The 26796-nt window shown below is 42.3% G+C and overlaps 1 protein-coding gene across 1 annotated transcript in view; it reads right to left on the bottom strand.

Annotated features, from left to right (window-relative positions):
• LOC124261459 (protein NDNF-like) overlaps window positions 1-26796 on the bottom strand; it is a 52800-nt gene that overhangs the window by 7776 nt on the left and 18228 nt on the right. The window contains exon 2 of the mRNA XM_046695774.1: window positions 1030-1260. Within this exon, the coding sequence (XP_046551730.1) occupies window positions 1030-1260 (231 nt within the window). The remainder of the gene's footprint in view (window positions 1-1029; window positions 1261-26796) is intronic.

Below are 26796 nucleotides of genomic sequence, written 5' to 3'. Positions count from 1 at the left end.
CCGTGAAAAGGATAAGAATGTCCTGCTCTAGTGGTAAACCAAGTCAGACATCTCTGGTAGTACCACACACGATAACCCGTGGCTGTAACAGGTGTCCGCGAAAAGGATAAGAATGTCCTGCTCTAGTGGTAAACCAAGTCAGACATCTCTGGTAATACCACACACGTTAACCCGTGACTGTAACAGGTGTACCCGGGAAAAGGATAAGAATGTCCTGCTCTAGTGGTAAACCAAGTCAGACATCTCTGGTAATACCACACACGTTAACCCGTGACTGTAACAGGTGTCCGTGAAAAGGATAAGAATGTCCTGCTCTAGTGGTAAACCAAGTCAGACATCTCTGGTAGTACCACACACGTTAACCCGTGACTGTAACAGGTGTCTTCTCTCATCAAGCGATGAAGCCCTGCACGCGACTAGTAGACGGAACGAGTAGAAACTATGGCGTTATCCCTTTAGCAGTCTCGGGGTCTGGCACTACCAAGCAGTCAGCCATATACATGAGGTGTATACACTGAGAAATGTATGAAGATATCAACAAAATCATATCTCAGGATGAAGAATTCACGAAATCTGCAAAGGGTTCAAAAAGTAGATTTTTGTATGATGTTCATATTTTAACTTTTAAAATTCTTTGTTTCAAATGAGCCATGATTAATTGAAAAATGCTCCTTTGCACAATTATTTCGTTTAATGTGTTTAATTTGGTTATAGAAAATACTTAATGGTAAGATGTATTTCGTTTAAGATAGCCTCTGATGAATTGCTTCGTGTATGTCCATGGGCTAAAAGTGTCAATACGAAAATAAAACACAATCTTTAAATTTTTAAATGTTAATAAATATATGAACATCGATTCAACACAATGTAAACATCACTCATCTTTATAATTCGACTAATTCAAGAGTCTTCCTACTACCCGTCGTAGACAGGAACATATATATATATATATATATATATATATGTTGTATATGATGTAACCAAATTAATGAATCAATTACTTTTTAACCGTGTAAAAACCACCCCTACCTTTCCGTCTCCCCCTTGAGAAGATACACGGTCTCTTCGCGACCATCCGTCATCATCCTGGTATCGTAAAATACTTCTGGTCGATCGTTTGCAAAGTCGTACTGTCGTCTTCGATTGGACGCTGATATGCGTTGTCCGAGTGAGAGGGGAAGCATGAAGATGGACACGAGAAGATTCCCCACAGCAAACCACCACAACAACCGTCGGAGAGGCAGAGGCATCATAGTGTGCCTGTGAACACACAACACGGCAACTATACTCACACAACCAGGAACGATACACCAGCTAACGCAAGCATTCTAACACTCCTCGCTGGCCGGTAAACTTGGATGAACTCAGTGCCGCACGCGCTGTCCACTGTGAACTATGTCTAAATGGACAAACTGATTAAGGGGTTACGTGACTCCGTTACATCATGTCTAGCAGGCTGCTTGTTGCAGAATGTATTTCACTTGGAACACGAGAATATGATCCAGACTGGCTTTCTTCTGTTATATTTACTTAACAAAACTGTCATGTAATTAATAGCCAAGGGCGAGTGGGTGATTTTGATCTGAAGCGGTTTCATATTAATAATAATCACAAAGTGATTGATTGCTCATGGCGCAACATCATTATTACAGTAAATCAGTGTGCATCCGATTTTCATTTTCAACTCCATGGGGAGTATATAACCCAAGCTGGCCGTGGGGTGCTAGAAGGTTAACAGTCATCTCAACTGTTTCACATAAATCAGACTGCCGAGTGTGAGAGAGCAACCCAAAGTGTAGAGTAAGGCTTAGTCTCTGAATATGTATAATTTTGATAAATCTAAATACATGCATTTAAAATGAAAAGGAGTCCCACTAAGTTCGGTGATTATACCTGGGGGAAATATAAACTCCCTTCATTAAAGGCTTTAGCATTAAAGAAAGGACTGGACGGAAGAATGAGTGGGTATGGTTTTAAGCCGCTTTTAGCAATATTGCAGCAATATCACGCTGGGGACACCACAAATGGGCTTCACACATTGTACCCATGTGGGGAAATGAACCCGGGCCGTTGGCGTGACGAGCGAACGCTTTAACCACTAGGCTACCCCACCGCCCCTTGGACGGGAGAGAAAATAATGCAGTTCAGGGACTGAGACTATCCAAGGTGTGCACGCTACCACTGGGGGTGACAAATAACGAACCATAGAGCGTCATTGCCGGAGAATAACCAGTTTCGATTTTTCAAAGAACCAGATTCTATTGGGTGTAAAGGGCAAAGTTAAGGTTTAATGTATTCGAGTGAAAATCATCGATGAACAAAGATAAAACAGCCTCGTTGACGCATTGCTAAAACATATGAGCTTTACATCAAACAATAAAATTTTAAACACGAATCGGTACAAATGTGAAATAGTTACATCATTTTTTATGAAGTTTGATGCGCAATTAGTTTCCACAACCTTAGTAATTGACACACAAAACACACCTGAGATCTGACAGGTAACCTTCAGGTAATTGAAGGTGTAATGAGGCTCCATTTAGTGCTTGAAACAACAGATTAATTACAGGTAGTACTTAGGGCGTCGGTAGGTTATTTCAATAAGCAGCACAACGCTATGTAAAGGGATTTGAGTTTTCTTCGAACGTCGAGGATACGCCATGTAGTGGCACTTTAAACACAGCAGCGATGCTGATAGCCCTAGGAGTTCCACTTCGGGGCAATTGAAGCTGTACCGTTGAAGACGAGTCTGCAGTCTCCATCACGTTGCAGACACTGGCGGAAGTAACGAGGTAACTGATGATAACTTAGACAGCTAGGAAACAGTTGAGAAATGGAACAGTGCGGGTCAGCCAGACCATGCAGACAAACAGACCTTGCATACATGCATAAAGCTCGTGTTCGGCACAGACCATCAAATGCATGTTGAACCCAGACCATACATACATGCATTCAAGCGCATGTTAGCCAGACCCCCAAGCACGTATGTACTGACAATCACACAATCAAGCATACCGTGAACGCATAAAGGCACGAATCATATTTTGAATATATGTAGACAACACGGTGAACGGGGGCCCAGTGAACACAAGGAGACATTCTAGCAAGAGTGAACAAATACAGACATTCTAGCACATAGTGGTTGTTTGTTGTTTACGGACACTCTCGGCAATATTCCAGGTAAAAGACGGCGGTCTGTAAATAATCAAGTCTGCACCAGACATTGTCTTGCACAAAATGAACACATCCGTGCTTACAGTCAAACCCCTAGTGAACAGGGGCGGTGGGGTAGCCTAGTTGTTAAAGCGTTCGCTCGTCAAGCCGAAGGCCCGGGTTCGATTCCCCACATGGGTACAACTTGTGAAGCCCATTTCTGGTGTCCCCCACCGTGATATTGCTGGAATATTGCTAAAAACGGCGTAAAACCACACTCAGCCAGTCAGCCTAGTGAACATATATAGATATTGTACAACATATAAGGAAGATATACATTGTAGCACACAGTGAACGCATACATTCAGGCACAGGGTAACATATATAAATATTGTACCACATATAGACAATAGACACTGTAGCACATAAAAAACAAGCGGACGATATACATTCTATCACATCGGGACGATATACATTGTAGCAAACATACTTGCATACATTCAAGCACATGGTGAACATGTACAGATATTGTACCACATAAAGAAGATAAATATTGTAGCACATAGAACACGCGGACGTTCTATCATATAAGGAAGATATACATTGTAGCACACAGTGATCACATACTTGCATACATTCAAGCACATGGTGAACATACAGATATTGCACCATATAAAGAGGATGGATACTGTAGCACATAAAAACACGCGGACGTTCTATCACATAAGGAAGATATACATTGTAGCACACAGTTAACACATACATACATTCATTCAAGCACATGGTGAACATATACAGATAGATATTGTACCATATAACGAGTATAGATATTGTAGCACATAGAACACACGCGGACGTTCTATCACATAAGGAAGATTATACATATGCAAGCAATTACGGAACACAGGCCCACCATGACGTCAGCCACTCACACATCGAGTAACAAAGATAATAAAACCTCCAAGGCAGTCTTATTCAGCTTTTCCTTTAACACTAAGAAACTGTACGTCGTGTATAATGTCAACCACCCTTGTGCCTCAGTCACGCTGTACTGGAATACACTGCCGACTGCAGTGGACGGATGGGTGAACACAACAGGAACGGTTGAGTCTGTCTTGTTTTACGTAGTATTCAATCACAGGAACAAAAGTAAAATATTCAGCTGGATTCAATGACTTATAAAACCACACTGATGCTTTGCAATATTTCATTTCACAAGACAGTATTGATAGCCATATGCGGGGACGTACGATGTGCCACCGCTGATGGATTTCGATACGTGCATGTTGATGAATCCAGATCTAGTCGAGTAGCCACAGACTGAAGATGTTTACAACCTGCAACAGTGTTGGGGATCGTACAGGCCACTCTCGGTCATAATCCGTCTCCCTCCGTGTGTAAATAATGCCTTAATTGAAGATTTCAAGGAGCTGACAGAAACAATTTTGCAGAGAGAGTTCGTGCCAAAGGATAGATCACATTTGTATACAGAATGGTGCGGTTCATCGCCGAGCATACATCACGTATGTATACAAAATGGTCAGGTTTTTCGCTAAGCACAAATCACATCTGTACCCAAACCGGTGTGGTCGATGCCTGTGCATGTATCACATCTGATATAAAGGACAGAGCGATTTATATCCGAGCGTGCATCACATCTGATAGAGAGGAGAGAGCGATTTATATCCGAGAATGTATCACATCTGATATAGAGGACAGAGCGATTTATATCCGAGAATGTATCACATCTGATATAGAGGACAGAGCGATTTATATCCGAGAATGTATCACATCTGATATAGAGGACAGAGCGATTTATATCCGAGCGTGCATCACATCTGATATAGAGGACATAGCGATTTATATCCGAGCGTGCATCACTTCTGATACAGAGGACAGCGATTTATATCCGAGAATGTATCACATCTGATATAGAGGACAGAGCGATTTATATCCGTGTATGTATCACATCTGATATAGAGGACAGAGCGATTTATATCCGTGTATGTATCACATCTGATATAGAGGACGGTGCGATTTATATCCGAGCGTGCATCACACCTGATATAGAGACAGAGCGATTTATATCCGTGTATGTATCACATATGATATATAGGACAGTGCGATTTATATCCGAGCGTGCATCACATCTGATATAGAGGACAGCGATTTATATCCGAGCGTGCATCACATCTGATATAGAGGACAGAGCGATTTATATCCGAGCGTGCATCACATCTGATATAGAGGACAGCGATTTATATCCGAGAATGCATCACATCTGATATAGAGGACAGAGCGATTTATATTCGAGCGATTTATATCCGAAGCGTGCATCACATCTGATATAGAGGACGGTGCGATTTATATCCGAGCGTGCATCACATCTGATATAGAGGACAGAGCGATTTATATCCGAGCGTGCATCACGTCTGATATAGAGGACAGCGATTTATATCCGAGCATGCATCACATCTGATATAGAGGACAGTGCGATTTATATTCGAGCGTGCATCACATCTGATATAGAGGACGGTGCGATTTATATCCGAGCGTGCATCACATCTGATATAGAGGACAGAGCGATTTATATCCGAGCGTGCATCACGTCTGATATAGAGGACAGCGATTTATATCCGTGCATGCATCACATCTGATATAGAGGACAGAGCGATTTATATCCGTGCATGTATCACATCTGATATAGAGGACAGTGCGATTTATATCCGAGCGTGCATCACATCTGATATAGAGGACAGAGCGATTTATATCCGTGGATGTATCACATCTGATATAGAGGACAGTACGGTTTATATCCGAGCGTGCATCACAGCTATATACAAACTGGTAGGGTCGACACATCTGTATAGAGAGAGAATAGAGCAGTTCATTCCCGGGAGACATCAGATCGGTATACAAAACGGTGCGGTTGATCCCGAGCACACGTCACATCTGTATAGAGAATAGTGCGCTTCATCATTGGGAGGATGAGATCCGTTTGTACACAGTTCCTACTTTGGTCACATCAAGTCTGTCTCACGGTCCCTGAACAGAATTAGTTTCCTTTCCGCCAAGCCCTTTCTGCAATACTAATGCCCTAAAGGAACCCTGGATTCCTCGGGTTCTCTATCTCAAAACTCACTGGAGCTCCTTTTCAATTATTTGTTTGAATCAAAATTATGTATATTCAGAGACTACCAATTTGGTGTGCAGAAGAGCCAGGAGCTGCAGGTTCCAGACGTTGACCTCAAAGATGAGACTAGTCTGTCTCACAGTCCCTGAGCCACATTATTTTCCCTACTGCCAAGCTCTCTCTGCAGTGCTAAAGCCCTAAATAAAGTAAGTCTAGATTTCCTCAGTCTGAATCTCTGGTCTCCCTGGGGCTCCTTTTCAATTTAAATGGGCTTGTTTGTTACTATCAAAACTATATATATTCAGAGACTAAGCATTAGTCTAAGATGAGACCTACCATCTGACAAACCAAGAACCGTCACATGGGAGAAATTTGCAACTTACCATATGATTTCAAGAACGATTACAAGGCAAAGATGTACACGGACACACTGTGGTGGTGGAGGATGTGGACTTATACCTGTGTGGAATCAATACTACAGCCTACTGTAAGAAGTACTGGCTTATTCTTATGACATGAACACTAAGGCCTCCTGGAAGAGGTACCACCTTTTTGTCAGGTGGAATAAACACTGTAATCTAGTGGAAGACGTCACCCCAGAGTAGAGTCAGTTGGTACAGTTCAGCCACACACGGTCACGGGGTCAATAAAGTTCACTTCAGCTTCCGTCTGTCAACAATATAACTTATGTTCGTGAGTCATAGAAAAACACGTTGTGTGGCTAGATTAGACAACGCAAATCATCTTCTTCTCTTCTCCGAAAAAGATATGCGTTTCTTTTCAGCTTGATGGTAATTCATTAATAGTCTTATCAGTTAGTGAGTGAGTGAGAATTTATGGGACATTTAGCAATAATCCATGGTTAATGACTTCACACTTGGGAACCAATGACAGTGTTTGTTTGTCACAGCTCTATATGGTGATCTGTAACGATCATGAACCATGCGATTCAGTGATTTATTTTATGAGCAACGATCTAATCCAAGCAGTCACCTACGACGACACGCCGTCATCCAAGGTCCGGAATCTGACTGCCCGATTCACCAATTCATCTTGTAGTTCTATCTAGCCTTTACCGACAACGTGGCAACATCTTGTGATGATGTAGCGTTATATTCGACAGTTCGTTGTTTTCAAGTCTCCCTGTCCATTGGACGTTGACTCTGTTCCTCTGGTGAACATTGGTATCCTCATGAACGTTCGTGAAATATAATACTACATACATATACAACACAAACAATTCATCAGTCAGCCAACAAGGAGAGAAAGGGGAACGTTGAAGCAGCAAAGAATTACAAAAGATGAAGACAGATAACTGTTGCCCTGTGACAACAAGGTGTCTATGTTATCTTAGGCTCACACTTCTAATTGTTTGATTAACTAGTAGAAGTTGGGCAAGGTAAAAACAAGTTATTAAAGATGGCAAGTAAAGATGGCAAGTCCTATCATTTGATCTCGGTGCATATGCTATTATAGTTATCAAACTTGTGACGCAAGTGCAGGAAGCTGATTTATAAATTCAAATATCTACTATCAGATGTTATTACATCAATCGGTCAATAGACCTTTCAGTTTCTCTTCGTATATAAGCAGGAGAGCTTTCCCATACAGAGCTTGTGGTCGCGTTACGCATAGGGGAGGGGAGTGGAGGCCGTGATGGGGGTTGTGGAGGTGAATCGTGCATCTTAGGGTCACTCGAGTACATTTCATGCTCCCTGGTTACACAACCCAAGGTTCTTCCCCAACTACAACAGGTGGTCTCGTATTTGCCAGACGCCACTTCAGGGTCAGTTGGTCGAAGCTCAGGCTCTCTTCGTAAACAACCTCCTCACCCCCCAACTACAAGAGGTACCCTCGCAACAGGGGCCACCTTAGGGTCATTCAAGTTGAGCTCAGGTCCTCTCTGTAAAACCATCAGCAGATCTCCCCAGCTATAGGGTATCTCTTTGTGGTCAGATGCCACCTCGAGATCAACTGATTTAAGCTCAGGCTCTCTTCGTAAACAACCACAGGATCTTCCCCAGCTACAACAGGTCTCGTAACAAGGGTCACCTAAAGGTCAATCAAGCTGAGCTCAGGTCCTCTTTATAAAATCAAACACCAGTACCCCATTTCAGAAAGCTACCGTAGCGCTACGACTGTCGTAACTCCTGTACTGTAACATAGACTTAGGACAGTTGTAGCGCTACGATAGGTTTGTGACACAGGGTCCTGATCTCCCACAGCTACAACAGGGTATCTCGTTGTGGTCAGATGACACCTCAGGATCAAATGATTTAAGCTCAGGCTGTCTTTGTAAACAACCACAGGACACAGGGTCCTGATCTCCCACAGCTACAACAGGGTATCTCGTTGTGGTCAGATGACACCTCAGGATCAAATGATTTAAGCTCAGGCTGTCTTCGTAAACAACCACAGGATATTCCCCAACTACAATAGGTGGTCTCGATGTGGTCAGATGGACCCCTCAGGATCAAATGATTTAAGCTCAGGCTCTCTTTGTAAACAACCACAGGATATTCCCCAACTACAACAGGTGGTCTCGTAACAAGGGTCACCTAAAGGTCAATCGAGCTGACCTCAGGCCCTTTTCCTCATCAGCAGCAGATCTTCCCCAACAACAAAGGGTGGATTCGTTACGTACGGGGTCTCTTTACCTAGCTGTGATCATCCGCTCCCTTCAAGAGTTGAAGGAGAAGTGGAGCTTATCAGCATTTCCTGCCTGTCTTTTTTATTTTTGATACCAACATGATGGGAAGGGTGATTATTAACAGGTAATGCTGCGGTACGTCGAAAAATATCTACCATCCCAACATGGTTATCATATTAATTTATGATTACGATACCAAGTGAAGAAATCATTTTATGACGTTTTATATCTGGTGAAGATGAGAACATATAAAAGTCGAACACCAAAAAGCCAAAGTGATGATGAATTCCCAGAGGCGGCTTCGTGTAAATGTATTTTTTATCTTTACTAGCGAACAAAAGTAACTGTGCATATGTTCTCATTTATCATATCATAGGTTATTTTAGTTTAGAATTGCATCATTTAAACCGGAGCAAACGTTTGAGACTATTTACATCCCCTGATACTGGTCTGGAAGTTGGCTTGCTGGTATCTCCTTGAAACTTTAAATTTTGCTTTTGTGTATTTTAATTTAAATGCGATTATAATTCAAATTTTAAACTATGTTTTGCGTTGCTGCTTGACACGTTTGCCGGTACAGACGTACATAAATTTCAAAGGAAACGAAAGCTGGAAATGGAAACTGGAATGGCAACACAAATGGGCTTCAAACACTGTATCCATATAGGGATTAGAACCCATGGTTACAGCGTGACGAGCCAACAGTCAACTAGACTACCCCATCGACTCAGATATGGGAGGCACTGGGGCTCACCTTCATTGCAAAAAACCGTGTAGTCAAACATGTTGATACCTTGGGCCTTTCTCTACTTTTTGGACCTCGATGTTGTCACCCACATCATAAGGATTTAGACAGCGCAATCGTCTATGCATTATATTTGTACAAGCAAATACTCGATAACATTAATAAAAATTGTCCAGTTTCACAAACCACGCACAGATCATCATTATATCAATGGTTACATCATCAAAGATTTTCTCAAAAATAAACAGGCAAAACTTTTATATGCAATATCGGTAAGTGATGTTATGGGGCTCATAACAGTAGCACCTGGTATCATGACAAGCTGTGGAAGCTATTTTGTGGAATCAACCCGGTCGTCGGTATAAGCTAGTGCCTTAACCACAAGGCCATCTATAAGGTTCGTGTCTAAGAGAGGCAGGCCGTATGCCATCCTTGAGTATCCATTGCTGCATATGTTGTTTATATCACAGAGAATACTCGCCATCACAACGCCATAAATAGCCTTCGAGTTTATCGCTTGTGTATTTATTGTCCAACGCCGCAATCAGCAATGTCCCAGTAATATATTCCGCCGGACTGTAATTATTCAGTCTGGCTCAGATAATCCAGTGATTGATATCATGAACATGTTTCTACGCAACTGGAATACGATGACACGCATCAACGAATTCAGCGAGTCTGACCATCCTATCCCTCTTACTGGCAAGCATGGGTTGCTGACAAGTAGCACCAGCCCGGAATCTTCACGAGACCAATCAAACGGCCACAGAGCGAGAGAACGTCTTTGCCGAGTTAATGGTAAAAGAGATAGTGACTTTCGTTCCGAAGGGAAGCGACCGTAACACTGTGATCGTCGTAAGTTCATGTTAAAGTGTGGGAGATACGATCGTGAAACAATGATCGTCGTAAGTTCATGTTAAAGTGTGGGAGATACGATCATGAAACAATGATCGTCGTAAGTTCATGTTAAAGTGTGGGAGATACGATCGTGAAACAATGATCGTCGTAAGTTCATGTTAAAGTGTGGGAGATACGATCATGAAACAATGATCGTCGTAAGTTCATGTTAAAGTGTGGGAGATACGATCGTGAAACAATGATCGTCGTAAGTTCATGTTAAAGTGTGGGAGATACGAGCGTCGTCGTAAGTTCATGTTAAAGTGTGGGAGATACGATCGTGAAACAATGCCAACGGTATTTGTCGTAACAGAGATATCAGACCCTGGATTCTGTGGGATGGATGGATAGAAGGATGGACACAATATTTTATATGATTCACTTTCCAATTACAACATTTAATATCAGGCAAAACCAAGTATGATGCTGCTACACAATTTAACAGGGATCTAATCCATTCAGCACACAAGTGCGTACAATGTGCTGATATCACACAGTCTGGGAAGATAGAACAGAAGGTCGTCATCAGGCAAGCAGACTTCAAGGAAGGGAATTCCTTCTGCTCTGCGTGTCTTGCCTCACAAGGGACACCTGTCGTTCGAGGCTAGTTATAGAACGAAGAAAGCCAAGCACATGCCGTAGACATCTCACTTCTCTATATATATCCCAGGTCGGCTAGTCTGTCGTACACAGATGGTGATTTTGGCGCCATCGGGGGCATTCCGTTCCACATAATAGTATTAAACGTCCCTAATATATACACGCAGGTACATCACGATTCTCTTGGTTAAAGGAGGAGTTCAAACTGGCTAAACACAAGGCGGTAAGGATAGGTGTCATTATAACAAAGGAGCAATTTACAAGACTCAAGGAACCGATCATTTACTAAAGGGTGTAGGGGCAGATATTTTTGTAACGTACCTGAAATAATTACCTTCCAATAATATTTGCCATATTTTGGATGTTCCCTTATATGTTAATACATTTCGTGAAGTCATTGGCGGATTGGGGTGGGGTGGGGTAGGGGGTGTTTCAGGGGTTCGACCCCCTTTGAAAATGACTTAAGACCACATAGAAGTTACTTTATATTTTATTAGAGAAGTTCAGTTATTTCATCACACCCCCTCCTTCCCCTCTCTCCTCGTCTCTTACCTCCTTGGGGGCGGTGGGGTAGCCTAATGGTTAAAGCGTTGGCTCGTCACGCCGAAGACCCGGGTTCGAATCCCCACATGGGCACAATGTGTGAAGCCCATTTCTGGTGTCCCCCGCCGTGATGTTGCTGGAATATTGCTAAAAGCGGCGTAAAACCAAACTCAGTCAGTCAGTCTTACCTCCTTGAAATGTGCGTATTACTTTTTATGGCTCGTCCATGGGACTGTCCTGTTTTAGAGTGATTCCCTGATTCCCTATGACATCAGTTCTACCCACCTCTACAATGACTGATCGTTCTCCGACTAGAAGGGATACCTTTATGTGTTTTATGGAGTAGTTATCATATTTCCTAGTCGAAGCCACTTAAGGCAAAATACAACTACGCACTGGCATTCTCGTCCCATTTGTAAGCTTTGAAAGAGGGTGTTTGTTCGGGTAGGGTAGGTGATTTTATGTGGTGTTTAGCATTGCGTGCAAGTGTACGCATGTGTGTGCGTGCGTCCGTTCGTCCGTGCGTGCGTATAACTACTGCTGCTAAGTCTATACCAATACTGGGTTTATTCGGGTAAGGTAGGTGAGTTGAAATGCAGGATTGTCGCTAGTGTATGTACGTGTGTGTGCGTGCGTGCGTGCGTTTGGCTGCTGCTGCTAAGTCTGCACTAACACCTTGGTATATATTCACATTCTACTGAGGTACCATGCCGCAGTTAAACTTGATTACATCACACTGTACACTAACAATGTATCCCAGTCTATTATTTATCCCCTAATGACGAACGCCTGGTAAAGAAACACCATGAACCATCTTTTAACGTGCTTTGGTGTGACAATGCCTGGCATCGAACCGCGACCTTCAGCCCTCCCGGCCTAAGTTCTATCCAATAAACGAGGGATTTAGATTCGGGTTGGTACAACACGGAAACAATACCGCTCCATCTGGCCCAGAGGTAATTTCGTGTAATGCATCGACCAGCAGTATATAGCGAGTACATTTTCATCTTAAAGTAATTACAATAAGGTCTTACTGAGATGCTTTGTGTTTGAAAAAATTGAAAGTGTAATTATGTATTAAACATATTCGAAAATGCTCTTTTCTGGGGTAAACGGTAAATGTATTGTTATACATCTATCTACAGCAACATCTGACTTTTTTTGAAGTGTGAATGTATCTATTTAACATGCAAAGAACATAAATCGCAAAATAAAACTCATTTTGTCTTAAACATACAACCATATCACCAGACATCACTTTGCTCGGCAACGTCTAGATGCCACGCCACATTTAAACGCCATTAACAGCAACGCCATTCATAAATCGCACTCACTAGCTCTCAAAACAGCAGCGTTTCAAGAACGCACCAAAGATTTCACTTTTCCAGAAGTAACAACTCTGGAGACCTGACATCCTAATCTTGTAACTAACAAAATGTCATTCGATCTAAACAGCAGCAAAAATATTCTTTTATGGCCCCGCTGTGTTAGCCGCAGCGAGAGAGCCTCAAGAATAAGCTGTTTTCCCGACCTGATGGCAAAACGGTGTTTCCCGCCATGCTAACAATTCCATTGCATCATTTAGTTGCGAAACGTTACGGAACCTATTTTGTTTTTGTTCCGTACCTCTGAGACAGAATAAAGAAGCTTGAACACGAGTGGTTTCTCAATCATGTTCTTCCGTGATGCAAATATCTCCCCTTTGCTAAAATAAAGTAATGATGGTCGCATTTTCTGGTGTATGGCGTCGTAACCAGAACATACTACTGATGATTAGAGTAGCGAACAGTTTGCCACGAATGCACGGCTGTTGAGAAAGCCTTGAGTGGGTGAATTTTGAAAGCAATAAATATGAATAATAGCTACAGAACAGTCATGATCACCGTAGGACCGAATGTTGCTTGAGGGGTCTCGATCACTGCACGTTACTCTAGTGTGTTCATTGCTCAAAGGCCATATGCCGCTGCTTGTTTTACGGAATTGTCACAGCGATTCTATATGCACAACTGACTCAAGTTTTTGTGGATATATGACATCATAGGAGAATTAGATGCACAAAATAGTTATTGTAACGCTATTCCTTCTTTGTGAGTCAACCTCGAACTTGGAGATTGTTATTATGAGTGCATTTTCCAACGCGTGTGTTTATTTTCCTACGCATGTATTGCATTTTCCTACGCAACTGTAGCGTTTTCCTACGCATGTGTTGCGTGTTTTCTTACGCCTGTTTTGCGTTTTCCTACGCATGTGTTGCGTTTCCCTACGCGTGTGTTGTATTTTCCTACGCTCCTGTTTTGCTGTTGCGTTTAACTACGCCTGGGTTGCGTTTTTTTCCTACGCGTGTATTGCCTACGCATGGGTTGCGTTTTCCTACGCGTGCGTTTTCCTACGCATGTGTTGCGTTTTTTTCCTACGCATGTTGCGTTTTCGTACGCATGTGTTGCGTTTTCCTACGCATGTGTTGCATTTTCCTACGTGTGTTGCGTTTTCCTACGCGTGTATTGCCTACGCATGGGTTGCGTTTTCCTACGCGCGTGTTGCGTTTTCCTACGCGTGTGTTGCGTTTAACTATGGATGTGTTGCATTTTCCTACGCATGTGTTGCATTTTCCTACGCGTGTGTTGTATTTTCCTACGCATGGGTTGCGTTTTCCTACGCATGTGTTGCTCTTTCCTACGCATGTGTTGCGTTTAACTACGCATATATTGCATTTCCTACGCATGTGTTGCGTTTAACTACGCATATATTGCATTTTCCTACGCGTGTATTGCGTTTTCCTACGCATGTGTTGCGTTTCCCTACAAGTGTGTTGTATTTTCCTACTCCTGTTTTGCATTTTCCTACGCGTGCGTTGCATTTTCATTCGTGTGTTGCGTTTTCTTACGCATGAGTTGCACTGCATATTGCATAACGGTCTGATTAAAAGACAGAACTAACACATAATCTGTGTATAGTTCTGTACAAGGCTGCATAATCTTTAAAGGGACCCTCGAGTTAAAGGAACGTCAAGACTGTAAAACTTCAGAGCCGAAAAAGTCAGTAGCACTGTCTGTGAGAGAAAAAGTAGGGAGAATGAGAATGGAATTGGGGTGTATTGTTATAGTACGTATATGCTTCGAGTCTGTAAGAGAGACCAGGTTAGAGGCTACTAAGTTGTCATTACCAGTTGTTAAATTATTGAAGACACACACATATCATCCGTAAATATATAACTTCTGTCTTCATTATTATGTGCATTATGCATACACACTTTGCTATCTATATATCCACTGGAGGCACACGCGTGAAGAGTTAACCAGTCCACGACTCGTTAGGTGTGAATTCCTGAATCGCCTCAATGGATGATTCCAAAATCAGCAAAATCAGCAATATTCCAACATGCAGGACTAAGTAATCAGGTCTGGCGAGACAAACTAGTGACTGAAGTCATGAGCACCCATCCATGACATTGGGTCAAGATGACACGCAATCAGCTAATTCTTCCTAGTAATATCGAGGGCTTCTAAATTATGATTTTGGCAAGTCACATTATAAATGTTTCAAGGTAAGTGTTACATAATTGCTCCGGGTTTCATTCCCACCTTCAAATGACTGACAGACTGCTATAACGATTCTGAAGCAGATTCACTCCCCTACATTACCTACTTGCTTCCATCATCTCCTTCTACATGGATACGGGTTGTGGGCTAGCCTAGTGGGTAAAGCGTTGGCTCGTCACGCCTAAGACCCTGCTTCGATTCCCAACATAGGTACAATGTGTGAAACCAATTTCTGGTGTCCCCCGCCGTGATATTGCCGGAATATTGCTAAAAGCGGTGTAAAACTAAACTCACTCACTCACTACTACATGGATACAGAAAACGGTCGACGACCTTTATTCTTACACAACATATTTGCCACCTTTGATCAGACTCTTGTGTCGCCTCACATGGCCCCCAGATCTCCAAGTAGACCGCCTGTTACAGGCCTGTGCATTCCACGAATTTGTCCTTATGACTGGGAGTGGATTATTGGTGCTCTGCCCGCCCCCCTCTTGACATCATCTGACGATCACGTAGGCCTACAAGGGTCTTCATTATTACCACGAATTATCTCATCCAGGCAACGACGCACGAGGTGGTCGTACCGCAGAACCTTCGTGGAATTTGACTTGACTCACTGTACAATCCAAAAGACAGTGCTTACTCACGTCGTAATCAATCGCAGAGTCGCATGGTGATGAACTGTATGCTTATTTTAAGTATGGCTGGATTATTTTTGACAAAATGTATACCTAAAAACATACATATACGAAAAATGTATGTCTTGTAGCAGTGCAAAAGATCTCTCTCGTGTCTCAACCCACAACATCAACCCACTACCATCAAATAATGTAACCAAATATCCAGCGCCACAGAACAACCCCACCGACCCTCCACTACAACCAATAGCTAGAATATTGCTGTGTGCGGCGTAAAACTAAACTCACTCACTGACTCCACTACAACCAACCCCTTCAACCTTCCACTACCACTCAACGAGCATGTTAATTAGTGTATTCCAAGTTTGATTCTTGGTATTTCTAGAATGTCAAAGAAGTTGGCCAGAAAATCATGGAAGGGGAATGGGTGGTTACTGCTTTGACCAGTAGTGTGTGTGAGTTGACCTTAACGCCGCTTTGAGTGAGTGAGTGAGTTTAGTTTTACGCCGCTTTTAGCAATATTCCAGCAATATCACGGCGGGGGACACCAGAAATGGGCTTCACACATTGTACCCATGTAAGGAATCGAACCCGGGTCTTCGGTGTGACGAGCGAACGCTTTAACCACTAGGCTACCCCATCGCCCCTGCAACTTCTGTGAAACCCACCAGCATGGGCCTGGTACTGAAAAACCAAGACGCTATTATGTTATCAGCTGTAATGGATGGGAACCAACGATCATATCCTAATACACGCCTTATGGACGTAAAGCCACATCGGATTGTGACGACGACAGATCATGCTTGAGCCAACCGTGCCTCTGCTACAGTACAGAACGATGTGGGTGAGTGGGTGTGATCGAGCGAGTGAGTTTTGGATGGGTAGGTGAGAGTGAATGTGTGTGAGAGGGCCATGTTTGGTTAGTGAGTGAGAGAGTGAGCGAGCGGCAGGCAGTAGTCAACTCTCTGGGCCGCCTGTTGCCCACCGCTGCCACCAGTCGGAAAGAGTCTGATGAGAAAACACGATCTGGACGTAACAGGTTGCTGTGCCCTCTGAGGTGATGCAAAACGCTGGGCTGCCAAAGCTGGTGGAAGATTAGTGAGGAGAACCTGACATGGAGAAGTATACTGCTGAACGCCCGTGACTCATGAAAACTGAAGCAAGCAAGAGAATGGAAGTGAACCAAAGCCAGCACAGGCCTCAGCAAGAGGTCATACACAACACTTTCAAGTTACTCGTTCGCTCTGCATCCCTCAGCAGGATCATAGATTTATCTCTGGCAAGATGGCAAGGTGATCATACTGCAGTGTGTAGCCCCGTTCTCCATAGAAAGTTCAGGCTGCTGGGGAAATATATTCACTCGAGACGAGTCCTCCCGTCCTGTATTGGCCGGGTGGCGGGAAAACGGAGAGGCAGCAGACGACCCTCTATCTCGTCAGCTGTTCGGGCTAGGCTCTCAGATAGGCAGCCTCATCTGCGGTTTTCAGGAATGGAACAAGCACATAATTGCCACCAGAGTGTGAAACAAATCAGATAAGGCGACTCCGGAAAGCGATGACGACCAAGGTGTTCTAATCGGTAACCTTGTCTTCTTGCACGTAGAGCAACGTGCTCACACTCATGAGTTTATTCTCACTGACCAGCTCGTTTATCTGTGTGTTTACTGAATAGCGCGCCAAGAACCGTGTAGGATAACTCATTCAGATCTGAAGATCGTGATGTTTTCTTAAGAAAAAAGAACGGAGGTTATCAAATGTTCCTAGACAGACAACAATATTCCAAGAAGCTGGCGAACTCAGCCTGCCTATGGTCGCTTCCACGGCTTCCAATTACCACAGAAGGCTGAGTCGGTGTGGGCCGCCAAGCTAGGTGCAACCACACAGGAAAAAACCATTAGAGTCTAGAGGCGGATTCCTTTGAACCTAAACAGAAACAATAAATAAGGAAGTATATGGGGCAGGACCCGAGACAAACGTAAAACAAACTAGATTTTGGTGAACACAACCACGATAAGCGTGGTGGGGCAAACACGTAGGCAGGCGTACCTGGCAAATGAGAGGATGAGTGGTCAGGATGATTCCTGTAAGGATATATAGCGAAACCCTGTTAATCGAAACTCCCTACAGTCAGATCAACAAGCCAACCTTTAACACCAACAAATGCGATCAAAATTAGTATGCATATTTAGGAATATATTCTCTGATGTATGTTATATTTGGGATTACACTTTCACACACTTACTTAGCTATGATTCGTTTATACGTAGATTTCTGTATCTTAACTACTCTCGGCAGGATTGCAAATATCAGTACATGCTATACATAATGCATTCATAAGAGATCAGGAATTATGTAAACATTCCACAGTTGTCGATTTATGCAGCCTATATAAGCCATCACCTGATCCTATATAGACTTGCACAGGTAATAATTAATAGTTTAAATGAAAATTTCTAAACAATAGAAAAATCCCTCAAACAGACTGTACTATCCCCTTATCTAGACTTATCTCTTTAAAGAATAGAATGTTTAAACATCCACGAGCTTAGCTTTCAGTACAGCCTTCGAGCATGACTAGATCCTATACAGAATGAATATATGATGTCGTCTTTTTGAATACAGTGAGTGAGTGAGTGAGTTTAGTTTTACGCCGCACTCAGCAATAGTCCAGCTATATGGTGGCGGTCTGTAAATAATCGAGTCTGAACCAGACAACCAGTGCTCATCAACAGCTTGAGCATCGATCTGCGCATTTGGGAACTGATGACATGTGTCAACCAAGTCAGCGAGCCTGACCACCCGATCCCGTTAGTCGCCTTTTACGACAAGCATGGGTTACTGAAGATCAATTCTAGCCCGGAACTTCACGGGTCCTATCTGAATACAGCGAAGCAGCAGGCACCGGAGTGTGCCGTTAGAACGGAGTGAAAGGGCGAGTTGGTTGTTTAACAGTTTTCCGGTAAATCAAGGCGTGACTGTTTGAATGGAAAGCTGGGATGAAACAATTTGTCATATGTCACCGTTTGGTGAAAACAGGCGAAAACCAGACAGGGATTCGAACCCACACAAGTGGTATCTGATTCGCCTGCTTCTCCTGCTGTACGAACATCATGGCTTTCTGTTAATTGTGAAGGGGAGAATGGTTTTGGTGTTCCCCACAACAAATACAGGGGTCATACACCAAGCTCAGAAAATTTCATTTCTGAAATGTACTGCATTTCATAGAATCATTTACCTTGATTATATACGAAAAACATATAATTTCAATCATCCCTAAATCGAACGATACGGTTATCGGTGTAATCGTCCGAATTTAACAAAATGTCCCTATAAACGAAATGGTAGCCCTTCGTGATATCCAAAACAGTATCTATTTTGACTTTCTGGTGGACAGTTGACTTGGCGTTGCATGTGTTCATAACGCGGCCACCTATAGAGCAGGATACGCTCACCTTTTCACGAAAATTCTTAAATACTGATTGATAAATGCCTGGAATAGAATAATACTAGAATAGATAGTACAGCCCTGTTTTGTGTATGGAAGTTGTGTACAGATGGTTTGTCCAGACAGCTGAAGGTCGGTAGTTCTATATCCAAATGACGATAGCAAAGTATTCGTTTTTACCCAAACGTCGATCAATAACATGTACTTGTTGTTGCCCTGCCTGTCGTTCGGCATTAAAACAGGGCTGGTCTGCACAAAGGCATTATACTTTGGAGGCGGTGGGGTAGCCTAGTGGTTAAAGCGTTCGCTCGTCACGCCGAAGACCCGGGTTCAATTCCCACATGGGTACAATGTGTGAAGCCCATTTCTAGTGTCCCCCGCCGTGATATTGCTGGATTATTGCTAAAAGCGGCGTAAAACCCAACTCACTCACTCACGCATTAGACAATACCTGAGCGTCAACAGTAGCATGGTGTATCAGCTCTCTAGCACTATAAACCGGCATTAGTACGGACTAGTAAAAACATATGCATACAAGCATGTCGCATTGTAAGTGCAATAATCGTGAACGGGACTTCAAACTCAATTCACATCATCTCGCCCTACATTATTCGTCCGGAAGCAAGGTTTCCCGATTAACGGGGTTTCGCTGTATAGAGTATCTACTAAGTGTATAGTAATATCGGTCCGATTAAGCAAGAGCGCATAAATTGCAAACATACAGGCTAACGCCCAGTACAACGGGGATGAAACTAATGCCATAAGTATGTTGCACTAGGCATATAGCACCTATGCCTACATTTCCAAATGATGATTGCGTGCATTCCGCAATACAGTTTCACGTTCAGGTTGGTAACAAGGAGAAACAGATGAACACTGCATGCTTTGATAGGGGAAGTACGATGCGGTGAGGAATGTCGTTGCTGACGGTGGAGGTACTGACGTCGAGTTCAGAGAGATGCAAGGTTTAGTTCATAGAGAGTTGAGTTCAGACAGACAAGAGACCGAACTCAAACAGAGTCTAGGTCGAGTTCAGACAGACACTAAGCCGAATTCGGACAGACACTAGGCCGAGTTCACACAGACACTAGGTCAAAGGCGGAAGTACACCAAGTCGAGTTAAGAAAGACACATGGCCGAGTTGAGAGAGACACTAGGGTGGGTTCAGACTAATAATAGAGCGAATTCAAACGGAATCTAAGTTGAGTTCAGACAGACACTAAGCCGAATTCGGACAGACTCTAGGCCGAGTTCACACAGACACTATGTCAAAGTCGGACTGACACGAAATCGAGTTCAGAGAGACCAAAGGTCGACTTCAGAAGAACACATGGTCGAGTTCAGACAGACACAATGACAGGTACATTTGCCGTGGTGAATAAGACCATAGTATTTATCGTAACAGAAAGGACATGTAATACTCAGGGTTAAGGAGGATTAGAATTTGATCACCAAAATTATACTTCCCATCAAAAGTCACTTAAAACACTCACTATATGTTATGTATATACAGTGGAAGCTGTCAAAACCGGCAGCTGTCCAATCCGGCAAGTTGTCAACATCGGCATAAAACCTCAGTCCCGTCCATGGCTAGTACATTTATCATCATTTAAAAGCTCCTATCACTCATGTTGAAGATTTAAGTTCAACAAAAAGGTATTCTGCGACGTTTATCTTTTGATTGGATATGTTGCAGAACGCAGTGGAATTCCCCGTAAAAGTAATACGAATGGACGTCTAGACACGAATACACATAAATGCAAACGGGGCTGTTGCCATCGATTAGTTTTTTTCTCAGTATTTTTCAAATTGTTATAGAACAGCGGAACATAAAATGGCAGACTGTTTTCAGATAAAAAACAATCATGAAATGCCGAAATCGGAATGGAAAATAGTATGGATGTTTTCAGATTAAAACTGCCATGACTTCCTACCGCTGAATTCCAAATAGTCCGATTACTTTCAGAGTAATATTGTCATGACTACCTACAGTGGAATGGAACAGACCGGTTACTTTCAGATTGTCATGACATCCTACAGCGGAATTCAAAATAGAAAGAGTACTTTCAGATTAATATTGACATGGCGTCCTACAAAGGAATGGAAAATAGACCGATTACTTTCTGATTATAATTGTCATGACTTCCTGCAAAGGAATTCAAAATAGACCGATTACATTCACATTATAATTGTCATGACTTCCTACAGCGGTGTGGTCAATACTCCGATTTCAATGTCCATGACTTTCTCCAGCGGAATGAGAACGATGGATTTATTTACAGTCACTTCAGTTATGTATCTATATCATAACTCAGACTTACATTAGCAATGACCGTTTTGTGCCCCTGGGCAATAATTAATTATTCCATGTCTAACACCAATTTTGCTGCACTTGGACGCATATCATATTACCAATGGCGTTTTCTCCAAATGACATCTTGGTAAGCACAGTTTAAAGGAGATGTACAGTATAATAATTGGAATTGAATAACTTAAAAATCATATGAAAAAAAACATATTGAAGGAAAAAAACGTCAACATATGTAGCCAAGCATACTCGTATTCTGGAAGCAATCGACAATGGAGGGTCAAAGAACACAAACGTCATCCTGGGACTTCATGGTCGGTAGGTTCCCTTCAGACTGCAGGGGCGTTCGCAATGCATCATCGGACAAAGACAACGATAAATCTACATCAGAGACCTTACACATATTCGTCATATGAATGTGAGCCCGTAGCTAGTCAAACTTGACTGCGGCGAAAGAAGATTGGTAGACCTATTGAGTAAAGACCATGAACGTGTAGCTATTGAACAAAAACTAGTATCAAACTCTATCCTAACTAGGTATGATTGATGTTTAACTTATAGTCATGATCTTTCACGAGACACTTATTCTAATCTCATGTAAAATGAAACAGTTCTTCTTGTTATTTGTACCAGCCGAAAAATGGCTGTTTTGCTAAAGCTAACTGTGTGTTCTACACAAATGAATGTCATATATTCATTGTATTGTCTGAACTTGTAAACTCGTAGATATACTTATGTGTCAAGTCCTCAAGTACCATCACAAAAAGTATTTGAAAAAACAAAGACAATATTTTCATCATCACTCTTAGGTATGTTGCTGTGACATATATCTGTGATAAAATGATATTCCTAGATCACGTTTTCGATCGCGTTCTCCAGTGCAGATACCAGTGAAGATCCAGGTTAGAATTGGTCTTCAGTAACCCATGCTTGTTGTAAGAGGCGACTAATGGGATCGGGTGGTAAGGATCCCTGACTTGGTTGACACATTCCATCGTATCGTAAATCGATGCCCATGCTGTTGATCACTGGATTGTCTGGTCCAGACTCGATTATTTACAGACCGCCGCCATATAGCCGGAATATTGCTGAGTGCTGCGTAAAACACCCAACCAAACCAATACCCAGTGCAGTGCTTGAATCATTGAAGTAAGTGAACCAATAACAATCATATACATAATAATAATAATAATAATAATGCTAATTTTTGCGACTAGAATCCAACACGATGCTGCTCTCTGGCGTTACATTATTACCCTGAATTGTACTTTCAAAGCTGCCACTAAGCGCTTCACGCGACCGTACATCCGCTTCTCAGGTACCCATTTTGAACAGCTGGGTGGACCGAGTGCAAGTGGACGAAGTGCCTTGCCCAGGGACACAACACAGTATGAGACCCAGGTCACACATTTTGGGGTCTCTACCGGGATTCGAACCCGAGCCTTTGGCATGAGAGGCCAGCATGTGTTAAAAGAATATAAAAGTCCACTTTCCTCTCTTACCAAAGAAAGTCCTTTATAAAATCGCGTAAAGAAACCGTCATCCGGGATGTACACAACACAGTGACTTCTATGCAGATTCTGGTCTGTGCACAGTTTGCAAAACAATTGTACCGTCAACTGGGCGATGACAGATATTTTCCAAATGTTTTCATAATTTTGATCAAGGTGCTCAAGAGAAATGATTTTGTAACAGTATAGATCTTGGTCATCGGTCAGATCGTCTTGACCGGAAAGTGGAATCTGAGTGGTCAATATGGGGGATGTAGAAGGGACATAACTTCCACTGATGGTGCTACGATCCCGGCGTAGTTAGCCAAGGTTGTAATAAGGTCTTTTATGGTCAGCTAACCCCTCGTCTCTGGATGCAAGTTAGACTGATGTTTTCATTACTAAATGCATGAACAAATCCGTAACAAGAGTTTCAAGGGTCCTTATCATAAAAACGCACTATAAGGAAGCATTGCGGAAATAGGACCTTATGGTGTTGGAATTCTGTTGTACACCCCCCTAAGTTACATGATGTAGAAACTTAGTTGTAATATAAGGCCTTGAAAATCTTGTAAAATACGTCCTCACCATTATATGATATGGGAATCCTGGTGTAAACACTTCCTAATATATATATACTGTTCACATTTTGCTAAGGATCAAATCATTGATTCAACAGAAAACTATGATGTGGGGTCAAATTTGATTTAAATATCGAAGCCTGTTGTAAGCATGGATCCTAGGTTTCAGTATGTCACTGCATCTTGTGGATCCCATACCTGCTATTGACAGGTATTGTGTACTTGTCAATGATTCGTTCCATGACTTGCAAAATCATTGATTGGTGCCGTGAAAACCATTTTTATGGTTACTCATGTATCAAGTGCATAAGGTTAGATTAAAGTGGCTGTTTGCCTAAAGAAGGGTTACCATATTATTATTTATCCAGTTTTAAATGGATACAATTTCAAATTATAAATCTATGTTTAATTAAAGTTGGGAATTTTTGTGATCCTTAGCAAGTTGTGAGTAGTATATATGTCCTTATATGAAATAATAACCCTGTTGTCCATTATACGATCTAGGAGTCATGTTCTAAATACGTCTATAATATAACACCAGTTTCACGTGTAAAATATGTCAGGATCATAATCGGACGGAATCATGGAATCAAACGGACGAAATTGCATTTTGCATGGGTAGGTGAAATGTAACACCCTAGATCACGATACTAATATTAATAATTAAAGAAGAACGTCTAGCGCCCATTCACTTGTATACTTGCACCATCTAAAACGTCCATGACTGACTGACTGACTGAATTTTGGTTTTACGCCGCTTTTAGCAATATTCCAGCAACATCACGGCGGGGGACACCAGAAATGGGCTTCACAAATTGTACCCATGTGGGGATTCGAACCCGGGTCTTCGGCGTGACGAGCCAACGCTTTAACCACTGGGCTACCCCACCGCCCCAAAGTCCATGACGTTTGGGAGACTGAATGATGTCATCTTTGCTTCGTTGCCATGGGTTTCGGAGTAAACAATCGGACAATTTATAAAAGCAGCACACATGTCCCAGGATCATTCCACAACTCTGCTAGAGTTCATTGCATGGATCTGTCCATATCAGCTTGTGTCTATGAACCATTATTGAATAGTAAAGACAGAAGTCTTTGAGCGAAAATGTGAGTGCATCCTGCCCTAATGTAGTCACTGTCACAAACACAAGCAAATGCAAGGCAACTATTCACCTGAAGAAAAAATAAACCGGGAATTGCCCCGCAAATATTTGCGTCACTGATGAGTCGGTTTGGAAAATGTTGTCATACACGTCTCTCATTATTCTTTTTTTATAAGCTTTACTGGAGCCTTGAATGTCGTAACCATAATCAAACAACTATGCAGCAAGGGTTGTATAACTTTTGGAAAAGCCATGACCCATTTACTAGACTAACCTTTAGCCTCTGAATATATATAAATTTGAATGTAACAAATAAACCCATTTAAATTGAAAAGGAGCCCAATTGAGAAGGGAGATTCAGAGCCTGAGGAAATCTAGACTTGCTTCATCTATATAGGGCTTTAGCATTGCAGGGAGCGTTAGGCAGTAGGGAAAATAATGTGGTTCAGGGACTGTGAGACAGACTACCATTTTAGCTCAAAAGTCGTGAACCCCGCTTTTAGCAATATTCCAGCAACACCACGTCAGGGGTGACCAGAAATGGCTTCACACATGGTACCATAAAGGGAATCAAACCCGGGTCTTCAGCGTGACGAGCGGACGCCTAAACCATTAGGCGACCTGTAGCTGGTGAAATAGTGGGAACAAAGTTAACTTTGAGACAATTAAAGAATTATAGATGAGGTTATCATCTGCATCCCAAGCGGGTGTTAATTATGGAACAATGTACCTGAACTGGACAACTGTATAAACAAAATAATGATATTTCATACTAAATATCGATTCGATTCATTCTCACGTCAATACTGTGAGCCGATTATTCTTTTTGAGCATTAGTCTATTAGTAAATTAATACACATACGCTTAACATTGTCTCAAAACGAGAGCAATTGTACAACAGTTCGACAAACAGTATGATGACCCGTGCACCATCAATTCGATATGTGTACACTTAATGCACCGGGACGATGTAGAGATGAAAAGGAAAATGAAAAAATGCACGGGTTGACATATCTTACACAATTGTTTGCTAAATACATTAGGGCACAGTAAGCCACATACATTTGCCTCATCAGTTAAGCATATAAATCACGCAAAACAACAGTTCGGTAAATACACCCATGCACACAGCATGTCGACTGAGACGTTTGAGGCAACTTCTTTGGTCGCAATGCACCTTATAACGTTTAACTCAACAAGGTCGATTTTCTACATGACGTCAACAAATACTTCAATGCGGCAACCATTAGGCACACGCTATGAATCTGTTTTCAAATCGCTAACAGCGCACATGTGGTTCTACGAGACCACCTCGCCAAACGTTGTTGTGTCTTTTGCCTAACTGTTGAACATCAAGCAATTCAGTCTGTATTTATGGGGTCGGTTTACACAACGTTTATACGTAACACGTCCGAGTGAACAGTTGGCGTCGTCCCAGGCCGACTGTGGTGGAGTCTAGACTGCCGAGCAGCAACACAACCTAACGTCAAGAAACAGGGTGCAAACGTATTACGCAGCATGTTCACAGAACATTCATCACACCCTTCATACACTTCACTAGACGGAACCCCGTCACTTCACCTAGACTGTGTAACGCCTTTACCAGGGCCATAACCTCCAATATATAGGTTTATAGGTTAAGTACGTTGCGCTTTGATGGTATCTTTACTACACGTCTTAATTAGGACACGGTTCTACAAAACTATATGTCAAGGTCTTGCTTTAATTAAGCATACTACGTATGGTGGTTTTATGTCATGGGGAGAGGCTTCACTCTGACAGATTAATTTTTTATTGAAATTCGGTGATTAACACCACTTGAAATTGAAAGTAGAAGTTTATTTTTGCTATAATACAGCAATAATAATAGATAAGCTGATTGGTATGAAATATGTCCGTGCTGCGTTCTTTTCTGGGATAGAATGATCCTAACTATCATTGTTTTATAAGAGAGAGTAGCAGCAAAGGA

The sequence above is a fragment of the Haliotis rubra genome, unplaced genomic scaffold, assembly GCF_003918875.1.
Source record: "Haliotis rubra isolate DU_JTF1 unplaced genomic scaffold, ASM391887v1 Scf8, whole genome shotgun sequence".
In the NCBI taxonomy this organism is placed as follows: domain Eukaryota; kingdom Metazoa; phylum Mollusca; class Gastropoda; order Lepetellida; family Haliotidae; genus Haliotis; species Haliotis rubra.
The sequence above is the reverse complement of the archived record's forward strand: the minus strand, read 5'-3'. Positions and strand labels throughout refer to the sequence as shown.